The following is a 12,303-nucleotide window of genomic DNA, read 5'->3' on the forward strand; positions in this document are numbered from 1 at the left end:
TGATCGAACGTGTAGCAAAGACGTGTACGTGTACGTGTAGATCTATATTGCATCACCCCCCCCCCCCTCCCCCCGTGACTCACGTTGTTCTCCAATGTTCCAAACGCATACGTTGTTTTGCTACCACCAAGACTGCAGTTCTGGGCAAACGCGTGACGTAAAAACTAGATTTGATGACGTTACCCGTACACGTTCCCGTACACGTCCTCAAAAGTGCCACATCTAGATCTTGCTAATGCATCCATTGCTCACACCGCCCAGTCCGTTGATTCTACAAATTTCAAGTTTCAAATTTCATTAATCTTATAACCTCTACTGAGGTACGGAGGATGAATTCTGTCATAAAAACAAAAGAAACAAGTTACAAAGTTCAATACGTAAATCAAACAACAACTATAAACTATTTAATAATGATTATACCACCTTCACTAATTAAAAAACAAGTCGCGTAAGGCGAAAATACAATATTTAGTCAAGTAGCTGTCGAACTCACAGAATGAAACTGAACGCAATGCCATTTTTCAGCAAGACCGTATACTCGTAGCATCGTCAGTCCACCGCTCATGGCAAAGGCAGTGAAATTGACAAGAAGAGCGGGGTAGTAGTTGCGCTAAGAAGGATAGCACGCTTTTCTGTACCTCTCTTTGTTTTAACTTTCTGAGCGTGTTTTTAATCCAAACATATCATATAGATCTATATGTTTTTGGAATCAGGAACCGACAAGGAATAAGATGAAAGTGTTTTTAAATTGATTTGGACAATTTAATTTTGATAATAATTTTTATATATTTAATTTTCAGAGCTTGTTTTTAATCCGAATATAACATATTTATATGTTTTTGGAATCAGGAAATGATGGAGAATAAGATAAACGTAAATTTGGATCGTTTTATAAATTTTTATTTTTTTTTTACAATTTTCAGATTTTTAATGACCAAAGTCATCAATTAATTTTTAAGCCACCACGCTGAAATGCAATACCGAAGTCCGGACTTCGTCGAAGATTACTTGACCAAAATTTGAACCAATTTGGTTGAAAAATGAGGGCGTGACAGTGCCGCCTCAACTTTCACGAAAAGCCGGATATGACGTCATCAAAGACATTTATCAAAAAAATGAAAACATTGTTCGGGGATTTCATACCCAGGAACTCTCATGTCAAATTTCATAAAGATCGGTCCAGTAGTTTAGTCTGAATCGCTCTACACACACACACACAGACAGACAGACAGACACACGCACATACACCACGACCCTCGTTTCGATTCCCCCTCGATGTTAAAATATTTAGTCAAAACTTGACTAAATATAAACAAGTCGCGTAAGGCGAAAATACAATATTTAGTCAAGTAGCTGTCGAACTCACAGAATGAAACTGAACGCAATGCCATTTTTCAGCAAGACCGTATACTCGTAGCATCGTCAGTCCACCGCTCATGGCAAAGGCAGTGAAATTGACAAGAAGAGCGGGGTAGTAGTTGCGGTAAGAAGGATAGCACGCTTTTCTGTACCTCTCTTTGTTTTAACTTTCTGAGCGTGTTTTTAATCCAAACATATCATATCTATATGTTTTTGGAATCAGGAACCGACAAGGAATAAGATGGAAGTGTTTTTAAATTGATTTCGACAATTTAATTTTGATAATAATTTTTATATATTTAATTTTCAGAGCTTGTTTTTAATCCGAATATAACATATTTATATGTTTTTGGAATCAGCAAATGATGGAGAATAAGATAAACGTAAATTTGGATCGTTTTATAAATTTTTATTTTTTTTTTACAATTTTCAGATTTTTAATGACCAAAGTCATTAATTAATTTTTAAGCCACCAAGCTGAAATGCAATACCGAAGTCCGGGCTTCGTCGAAGATTACTTGACCAAAATTTCAACCAATTTGGTTGAAAAATGAGGGCGTGTCAGTGCCGCCTCAACTTTCACGAAAAGCCGGATATGACGTCATCAAAGATATTTATCAAAAAAATGAAAAACACGTTCGGGGATTTCATACCCAGGAACTCTCATGTCAAATTTCATAAAGATCGGTCCAGTAGTTTAGTCTGAATCGCTCTACACACACACACACACAGACACACACACACAGACACACACACACAGACACACACACACACACACACACACACACACACACACACGCACATACACCACGACCCTCGTTTCGATTCCCCCTCGATGTTAAAATATTTAGTCAAAACTTGACTAAATATAAAAAGAGGCTAATTGTATCAAGTATGTTGTGCGTGCAGTGTGTCTGGTGCCGATGGGATTGCAGAGCCGTTACATCATCACGCCTGGCCAAATGACGTCATCATCCACCCTGGACCCCCGTCACACCCCCAACATGGGCCGCATCTACAACCAGCACACCAACGAGACCGGTGGCTCCTGGATCCCTGGGTGAGTTGATCAGGCCAACAAACTAAAAATGCTTGTTTCCAATGACACGGCCAAAAACAGAAAGGTTCCTTTGGATTGACGTTTGATTTTTTTATAACACATATATATTTTCGACGGATGAAATATTTACTTGGCCTCCTTTTTGTGTGTGTATATTGTGCATGAATGACTGTACATAGTTTCTCTATCTTTCATCCATGGCAATCGACTATTCGTATCTAAAAAAATAAAGATAAATGCTTGCTGTTTTGATAGTCGCTTGTTCATTTCTATGCTTGGTATTCTCTCAGGTGCCAGGAGATTCGTTTCGTATAACTCTTACTTACTCTATTACAAATGTGACCCTCCACCACGAAATGAGTCGCATGTCACCTCGCGCGGTTCTGCGCTAGGCTTAATATAAGTCCGGGGAGTGTCTGGTAACAGTGTGAGGGTCACCTTAGTCACAGGCTTATAACTCAAACAGTGTTTGCTCTTTTCTAAAATGGTTTTCACCACTGGATAGAGCATAAACAACTCTTTAAGACAATGTAAAAATATGAAAATCATGCAAAGGTGACATGCGACTCATTCCGTTGTGAAGGGTCACAAATATCGTTTTCATTTAGACCACTTGCTTCCCTCTGTTTCTCAGATCCTAAAATAGCGCTTTATCTCATTTTGCATCTCTTAAATGCTCGCTGTCGCTTTTTCTTTCCGCAGACCGGATCCGCATCCGTGGATCCAGGTTGACCTGAAGACGCCCAAGCTGATCTCCGGAGTGGTGACTCAGGGTAGTCCCGACGTTCCCCGCTGGGTGGCTACCTACACTGTGGCCTACAGTCTGGACGGTGTCCACTTCACTCCTTACACGTCAGTATTTCGTAAATTCATTTTGATACAACAGTGGGCGGGGATGTAGCTCAGTCGGTAGCGCGCTGGATTTTTATCCAGTTGGCCGCTGTCAGCGTGAGTTCGTCCCCACGTTCGGCGAGAGATTTATTTCTCAGAGTCAACTTTGTGTGCAGACTCTCCTCGGTGTCCGAACACCCCCCGTGTGTACACGCAAGCACAAGACCAAGTGCGCACGAAAAAGATCCTGTAATCCATGTCAGAGTTCGGTGGGTTATAGAAACACGAAAATACCCAGCATGCTTCCCCCGAAAACGGCGTATGGCTGCCTAAATGGCGGGGTAAAAAACGGTCATACACGTAAAATTCCACTCGTGCAAAAAACACGAGTGTACGTGGGAGTTTCAGCCCACGAACGAAGAAGAAGATACAATAGTCGAACCTGTCCATAACGATGATGTGTCTGGGACCACATGGTTTGAGTGTTTCTACAAGAATAAGTACGCAAACGTTGTATAATAGCTATCTATTCTGAGAGAAAACAAATTCGTAGTGTGGAGCCAGGTTGAAACGCGTTATTGAACAAATGTTAAAGCATGTGGCCACTCGGCAACATCTCACTCAATGAAACATTTCATACTGCATTACATCAGCCGTTAAACGTAACGGAGATGCGGCCATTACTTAATGAAGGTCCTTCTGTGTTCACAGCACCGTGCCAGGAGAAAGCACAACCGAGACCTTCACTGGCAACACTGATCAGAACACGCCCGTGCGCAGACTCTTCAACCGTGACATCATCACCCAGTACATTCGCGTGTACCCCCTGACACCCGGCCCGCAAGGCTTCGGTCTGCGTGTGGATCTGGTCGGTTGCAAGCCTGACACCCCTATCTACATCCCTCATGGAGAGGTGACGCCTACCCCTTTCCCACCCGGATATACCGGTGCAACCCCTACCGCCTTCCCTCCGGGCTATACGGGTGACGTCCCCACGGCTGTGCCTCCAGGATACACTGGAGAGGTTCCCGAACACCGTGAGTGTTGTGATGGTATGCGGTGTGTGTGTGTGTGTGTGTGTGTGTGTGTGTGTGTGTGTGTGTGTGTGTGTGTGTGTGCATGTGTGTGTGTGGGTGTGTGTGTGTGTGTGTCAGTGTTTCATAAGCTGATTAGATCGGACATTATATTCGAAGCTTTCTTTGTCTGCCTCCTTGCCCTGCCTATTTACCTGTCTACCAGTCCGTCTGTTAATGTGACTATATCTGATATATCTGTCTCCGGCACTGCAGCACTCTCTCCCTCAGTCCCTTCACCCCTCTCTCTCTCTCTCTCTCTCTCTCTCTCTCTCTCTCTCTCTCTCTCACTCGCTCTCTCTCTCTCACTCGCTCTCTCTCTCTCTCTCTCTCTCTCTCTCTCTCTCTCTCTCTCTCTCTCTCTCTCTTCCTCTCTCTCTTCCTCTCTCTCTATCTTCATAAGGGGCTATGACCTATTGAATAAATCATTTGCGTCTCTCTCTCTCTCTCTCTCTCTCTCTCTCTCTCTCTCTCTCTCTCTCTCTCTCTCTCTCTCTCTCTCTCTCTCTCTCTTCCCACTCCATCCGGTCTCCTTTCTTTCTGCTTGTGCCGAATTTTGTTTTTCTCATACATGTAGTACTAGATGAATACCCGCTTCGCCGGGTAGCCGGCTTCGCCGGGAAGAAGTAGAGCCGAATACCCGGTTTCGCCGGGGACCCGGCAAAGCCGGTGTAGCCGGCGTACCGTACGAAGGAAGGGAGATAAACGCGCAAAACACTGGAGAAGATAAGGAAGAGTTACTGGGAATGGATGTACAGAAAAAGCAAAATCGGTTCAGCGCTGCGCGCTGAGAGCACGTGTTGAAAATTTTCATCGACCAGATTGTGTTTTGGGTCTACCTGAATATGCCCACCAAATTTGAAGCAGATCCATCGAGAACTTTGGCCGTGCATCGCGAAGTGACCGACCGACAGACAGACAGACACAGACAAGCCGTATATAGATATAGATAGGGGAAGAAATTCAGCTTCACAGACCATATTGTTGCCATATCAAACAAAATATTAAAATACTGTCATTCATTATTCTTGTCTGTTCGCTCAGTCTGCAATGTGCCCATGGGCCTGAGCAACCCAGAGATCGTGTCGAACAACCAACTGCGGGCGTCAAGTGTTCTGGACCCCTTCCACAACCCCGACAGATCACGTATCTTCACACAGAGAGATGGACCTTATGCTGGCGGATGGAAGCCAATGTAAGACACACAGATTACGCAATGTTGTTGTTGTTGTTGTTTGTTGTTTTTGTTTTTAAAGATAATAGTGCAAATTTACTCACCAGAAAACAACAACAACATGAATAATCGAACATGAACCCGTTTCTTTTGTTTGTTTGTTTTGTAACTTACTTTGGGAGTTTGGCCCGACTGTTTTTGTTCAGAGGGGCACTTACGGGTGTCGATGCTTGCCGAGGAGACCAGTTCAGTGCATCACTTACTAACTAATGGGACTTCGCCCAACAGGCTTACAAATAATCCACATAAACTCGTGGTTCTGTCTCTCCAGTGTGAGGGGGCCCGGGTAGCTCAGGTGGTAGAGCACTGGACTTGTGATCGAAAGATCGCTGGTTCGAATCCGCGCCAGGACGGACACAGGTCGACCTTATGTGCAGACCCAGAGGCGGTATCAATCACCACAGTGGCACGTAAAAGACCTCGGTCATTCTGCCATAAGTGCAGATGGCTGATACCACCTAAACACGCATACACTTGTCAATCAATCAATCAATGAGTCTTATATCGCGCATATTCCGTGGGTACAGTTCTAGGCGCTCTGCAGTGATGCCGTGTGAGATGAAATTTTATACGGCCAGTAGATTGCAGCCATTTCGGCGCATATTTACCTTTCACGGCCTATTATTCCAAGTCACACGGGTATAGGTAGACAATTATTAACTGTGCCTAAGCAATTTTGCCAGGAAAGACCCTTTTGTCAATCGTGGGATCTTTAACGTGCACACCCAATGTAGTGTACACGGGGGGAGGTTCGGACACCGAAGAGAGTCTGCACACAAAGTTGACTCTGTGAAATAAATTTCCGCCGAACCTGGGATCGAACTCACGCTGACAGCGGCCAACTGAATACAAATCCAGCGCGCTACCAACTGAGCTATATCCCCACTTGTGTATCTCATCTATCTCATCTAAAGTCGGGTTAAAACCCGGGAACATGCCCCTAATGGCTTTGCCGTGAGGGCGTAAAACTTGAATTTCTCTCTCTCTCTCTCTCTCTCTCCAGCGTGTCCAACAACAAGCAGTGGATCGAGGTGGACTTCCTCACCAGCTACGCCATCGGGGGCGTGTCCACTCAGGGCAGCGCGGAGTCGGACAGCTGGGTGACCAAGTACGAGGTCCACTACAGTAACGACGGCCAGCAGTTCTACCCAGTCCCCGTGACGCCCGGTAGCGACACCACCAAGGTGTTTGAGGGCAACTTCGACCGCAACACGCCCGTCATGCACCTCTTCCCTCTGGTCCATGCACGTTACATCCGTGTGCGGCCTGTCGAGTTCCATGGCGGCATTGCTCTCAGGTGCGTGCATAGCGGTTTTACCTTCTTTTTAAATTTTAATTTATTTATTGTATTTATTTTTTTAATCTATGTTTTTATTTTTATTTATATATAAACATTATCTCTATTCCTTGTTTGCAGATTAAAATAAAAGACAAGCATCACGTTCATTCTTTGTTTCCAGGTCAACGTGTTTCGACAGAGAAAACACCCCATATATTTCATTCAAAAGCATCTTGTGTCCAGGTTCAACGTGTTCGGATGCCAGTCCCCTTCGGTCACCCCTCCACCCTCGGTGGTCAGCACAGTCACGCCCTCAGCCACCCCAACAGCCGGGCCACACATCACTCCGCCCCGTGGCTGCGTGTACTGGTCACCTTGGGTCAACACCCAGAAGCCCACCGGCGGTAGCGAATACGAGAGCGTCTTCAACATGGCGGGTCTGGTGGGCATGTGTGACGTCACACAGGTCAGCAAGCTGGAGTGCCGAGTGGCGGACACGCACCTACCGTGGGACGTGGCCGGACAGTCCGGCGTCACCTGCGACCTGGCCAGCAAGGTGCTCATGTGCGTGGACACGGCGGACTACACCTGCTTCGACTACGAGATCCGCGTGCTGTGCGACGAGTGTGCGTCAGTGTCCGTCCCCTTGACCACCGTCACTCCACCCCCTCCTGGCACTTGTGTCAACGGCTGGAGCGACTGGTACGACCGCGACCAAGACGTCAGCGACGGTGACTTCGAGGTTCTTACGGCTGCAGAGCTGGAGTCCCTTTGCCCTGGTGGAAAGGTGATGTTGTGATCCTTACTGCGTGAGAAAAATACCACCCCAAAAACAACCAACCATCAAAAACAGATAAACTGCTCAATTTCCAAAAACAACAGTAAAAACAAGAAAAAGACAAGTCGCGTAAGGCGAAAATACAACATTTTAGTCAAGCGCAGTCGAACTCACAAAATGAAATTAAAAGCACTGCATTTTTTTCCGCAAGACCGTACACTCGTAGCATCGTCTGTCCATCGCTCGTGGCAAAGGCAATGAAATTAACAATCCAGAAAAGCGCGGTAGCAGTTGCGCTGAGGAGGATAGCACGCTTTTCTGTATCTCTATTCTTTTTACATTTAGTCAAGTTTTGACTAAATGTTTTAACATAGAGGGGGAATCGAGACGAGGGTTGTGGTGTGTGTGTGTGTGTGTGTGTGTGTGTGTGTGTGTGTAGAGCGATTCAGACCAAACTACTGGACCGATCTTTATGACATTTTACATGAGTTCCTGGGAATTATATCCCCGGACATTTTTTTTTTGTTTTTTCGATAAATACCTTTGATGACGTCATATCCGGCTTTTTATATTTAGTCAAGTTTTGACTAAATATTTTAACATCGAGGGGGAATCGAAACGAGGGTCGTGGTGTATGTGCGTGTGTCTGTGTGTCTGTGTGTCTGTGTGTGTGTGTGTGTGTGTGTGTAGAGCGATTCAGACTAAACTACTGGACCGATCTTTATGAAATTTGACATGAGAGTTCCTGGGTATGAAATCCCCGAACGTGTTTTTCATTTTTTTGATAAATGTCTTTGATGACGTCATATCCGGCTTTTCGTGAAAGTTGAGGCGGCACTGTCACGCCCTCATTTTTCAACCAAATTGGTTGAAATTTTGGTCAAGTAATCTTCGACGAAGCCCGGACTTCGGTATTGCATTTCAGCTTGGTGGCTTAAAAATTAATTAATGACTTTGGTCATTAAAAATCTGAAAATTGTAAAAAAAAATAAAAATTTATAAAACGATCCAAATTTACGTTCATCTTATTCTCCATCATTTGCTGATTCCAAAAACATATAAATATGTTATATTCGGATTAAAAACAAGCTCTGAAAATTAAATATATAAAAATTATTATCAATTTTTTTTTTCGAAATCAATTTAAAAACACTTTCATCTTATTCCTTGTTGGTTCCTGATTCCAAAAACATATAGATATAATATGTTTGGATTAAAAACACGCTCAGAAAGTTAAAACGAAGAGAGGTACAGAAAAGCGTGCTATCCTTCTCAGCGCAACGAATACCCCGCTCTTCTTGTCAATTCCACGGGCACTGCCTTTGCCACGGGCGGTGGAGTGACGATGCTACGAGTATTCGGTCTTGCTGCGTTGCGTTGCGTTCAGTTTCATTCTGTGAGTTCGACAGCTACTTGACTAAATATTGTATTTTCGCTTTACGCGACTTGTTTTAAAAGTTGAGGCGGCACTGTCACACCCTCAATTTTCAATCAAATTGATTGAAATTGTGGCCAAGCAATCTTCGACGAAGGCCGGACTTTGGTATTGCATTTCAGCTTGGTAGCTTAAAAATTAATTAATGACTTTGGTCATTAAAAATCTGAAAATTGTAAAAAAAAAAAATTTTTTTATAAAACGATCCAAATTTACGTTCATCTTATTCTTCATCATTTTCTGATTCCAAAAACATATAAATATGTTATACTTGGATTAAAAACAATCTCTGAAAATTAACAATATAAAAATTATGATCAAAATTAAATTTTCGAAATCAATTTAAAAACTTTCATCTTAATCCTTGTCGGTTCCTGATTCCAAAAACATATAGATATGATATGTTTGGATTAAAAACACGCTCAGAAAGTTAAAATGAAGAGAGGTACAGAAAAGCGTGTTATCCTTCTCAGCGCAACTATACTACCCCGCTCTTCTTGTCAATTTCACTGCCTTTGCCACGAGCGGTGGACTGACGATGCTACAAGTATACGGTCTTGCTGAAAAATTGCATTGCGTTCAGTTTCATTCTGTGAGTTCGACAGCTTGACTAAATGTTGTATTTTCGCCTTACGCGACTTGTTAACTTTCTGAGCGTGTTTTTAATCCAAACATATCATATCTATATGTTTTTGGAATCAGGAATGAGTGTGTGACAGTGCCGCCTCAACTTTTACAAAAAGCCGGATATGACGTCATCAAAGACATTTATCCCAAAAAATGAAGAAAAAAAACGTCTGGGGATATCATACCCAAAAACTCTCATGTAAAATTTCATAAAGATCGGTCCAGTTGTTTGGTCTGAATCGCTCTACACACACACGCACAGACAGACAGACAGACAGACAGACACACACACACACACACACACACACACACACACACACACACACACACAAGCACACACACACATAAGCACTCACACACACACACACACACATAAGCACACACACACACACACATACACCACGACCCTCGTCTCGATTCCCCCTCTATGTTAAAACATTTAGTCAAAACTTGACTAAATCTAAAAAGATAGAAAGGTGTAGGCGTAAGTTTATGAAACCCTTGATTAGAGACCCCCAAAAACATTATACGTTAGGCCAAAAAAAACAATAGTCTGTTTACGGTAACCCGACCGACCCTATTTTTTTCGCGCGACCCTAGACTTTTTTTGGCATTTGGGGGAGAAAAAAAAAATAAATAACGTAAAAATATGGTTTTTTTGAAAGAAAAAAAATAAAATAAAATAAAATCCCGACCTACCGACCCTATTTTTTTGGCCTATGTTACCGTAAACAGACCTAATTTTTTTTGGGCCTTATTTTAATTTTTTTCTTGTTTACACAATTCGAGCGAGACCAATAAGAAATTTTTCTCCGAGTGGTCGAGATTAACAATGATTGTCATTTTGGGGGAGTCAAAATACAAGTAACATTTTTGTATCGATCCATTTTAAGTAAGAATTCCTTTTATTGTTTACGGTTGAAAGCGAACAAACTTGCACGCTTGTCTCCTTTGTAGTCTCCACCAACCGTCTATATATGAATTTCAGTCCAAGAAGGGAAACCAAGTGTTCGATCCATACAATAACAAATATCAGTGTTATGTTTGTTTCTTAGCATGTTCATAAGCATTTATGCTTCTCGTCGTTCAATATGTCGTTCTACTGAAACGAGAGTGTATAACCAACGTGAATGCACATGTTCAACCCAAAGCTTTTCTGATTTGTTTTGTCAATTTTAACGCGGATACCTTATATTTTGCGAATTTGAATTTTCAGTGTTGAAGGTTTCACTGCATAGACACTACCTTACTTAAAACCAGTCTGTTTGCTGAATATTGGCTACTGGATGAACCTTCCAGTCACGAACATGATTTAACAATAAACGGTCTCATCACAAAGATTGGCACTTAAACGAATCTGCCTAGTTGTTTTACGACGGGCAGTATAGTGCAGTTTCTCCATATGAGATAATAAAGTTAATTTGATTTGAATGAAACGAGAGTGTGTAACCAACGTGAATGCACATGTTCAAACCCAAGGTGGTGGAGGCCGAGTGCAACGCTGTGTCGGACAACCAGCCCTACTATCTCAAGTACCAGCTCATCACCACCTGTGACGTGCAGACGGGCTTCACGTGTGACCTCAACAACAACGTCAACTGCGAGGACTTCAAGATCAGATACCGCTGTCAGTGTGGAGGTAAGAACACACCGGCTTGCGGTAAAACCATCCTGCAGCTGGAGGGACATCGCAACCCTCCTTAAGACCACTCCTTTTAAGACCTCCACTTCTTTTAAGACCACTCCTTTTAAGACCACTCCTTTTAAGACCTCCACTTCTTTTAAGACCTCCACTTCTTTTAAGACCTCTACTTCTTTTAAGACCTCTACTTCTTTTAAGACAACTTCTTTTAAGACCACTTCTTTTAAGACCTCCACTTCTTTTAAGACCACTCCTTTTAAGACCACTCCTTTTAAGACCACTTCTTTTAAGACCACTTCTTTTAAGACCACTTCTTTTAAGACCACTTCTTTTAAGACCACTTCTTTTAAGACCTCCACTTCTTTTAAGACCACTCCTTTTCAGACCTCCACTTCTTTTAAGACCACTCCTTTTCAGACCTCCACTTCTTTTAAGACCACTCCTTTTCAGACCTCCACTTCTTTTAAGACCACTCCTTTTCAGACCTCCACTTCTTTTAAGACCACTCCTTTTAAGACCTCCACTTCTTTTAAGACCACTTCTTTTAAGACCACTTTTAAGACCTTTCTTTCTTTCTTTATTTGGTGTTTAACGTCGTTTTCAAACACGAAGGTTATATCGCGACGGGGAAAGGGGGGAGATGGGATAGAGCCACTTGTTAATTGTTTCTTGTTCACAAAAGCACTAATCAAAAATTTGCTCCAGGGGCTTGCAACGTAGTAGTACAATGTATTACCTTACTGGGAGAATGCAAGTTTCCAGTACAAAGGACTTAACATTTCTTACATACTGCTTGACTAAAATCTTTACAAACATTGACTATATTCTATACAAGAAACACTTAACAAGGGTAAAAGGAGAAACAGAATCCGTTAGTCACCTCTTACGACATGCTGGGGAGCATCGGGTAAATTCTTCCCCCTAACCCGCGGGGGGTCCCGACTTTAGATGAGATACACAAGTGTATGCGTGTTTAGTTGGTATC

The 12,303-nt window shown here is 42.8% G+C and overlaps 1 protein-coding gene across 1 annotated transcript in view; it reads left to right on the top strand.

Annotated features, from left to right (window-relative positions):
• The window catches only part of LOC138981212 (uncharacterized), a 128,247-nt gene that overhangs the window by 64,207 nt on the left and 51,737 nt on the right, over positions 1-12,303 (top strand). Inside the window, exons 44-50 of the mRNA XM_070354059.1 lie at positions 2,269-2,419; positions 3,122-3,271; positions 3,962-4,287; positions 5,368-5,518; positions 6,561-6,854; positions 7,080-7,623; positions 11,156-11,315. Of these exons, the coding sequence (XP_070210160.1) occupies positions 2,269-2,419; positions 3,122-3,271; positions 3,962-4,287; positions 5,368-5,518; positions 6,561-6,854; positions 7,080-7,623; positions 11,156-11,315 (1,776 nt within the window). The remainder of the gene's footprint in view (positions 1-2,268; positions 2,420-3,121; positions 3,272-3,961; positions 4,288-5,367; positions 5,519-6,560; positions 6,855-7,079; positions 7,624-11,155; positions 11,316-12,303) is intronic.

The sequence above is a fragment of the Littorina saxatilis genome, linkage group LG12 (genome assembly GCF_037325665.1).
Source record: "Littorina saxatilis isolate snail1 linkage group LG12, US_GU_Lsax_2.0, whole genome shotgun sequence".
Classification (NCBI taxonomy): domain Eukaryota; kingdom Metazoa; phylum Mollusca; class Gastropoda; order Littorinimorpha; family Littorinidae; genus Littorina; species Littorina saxatilis.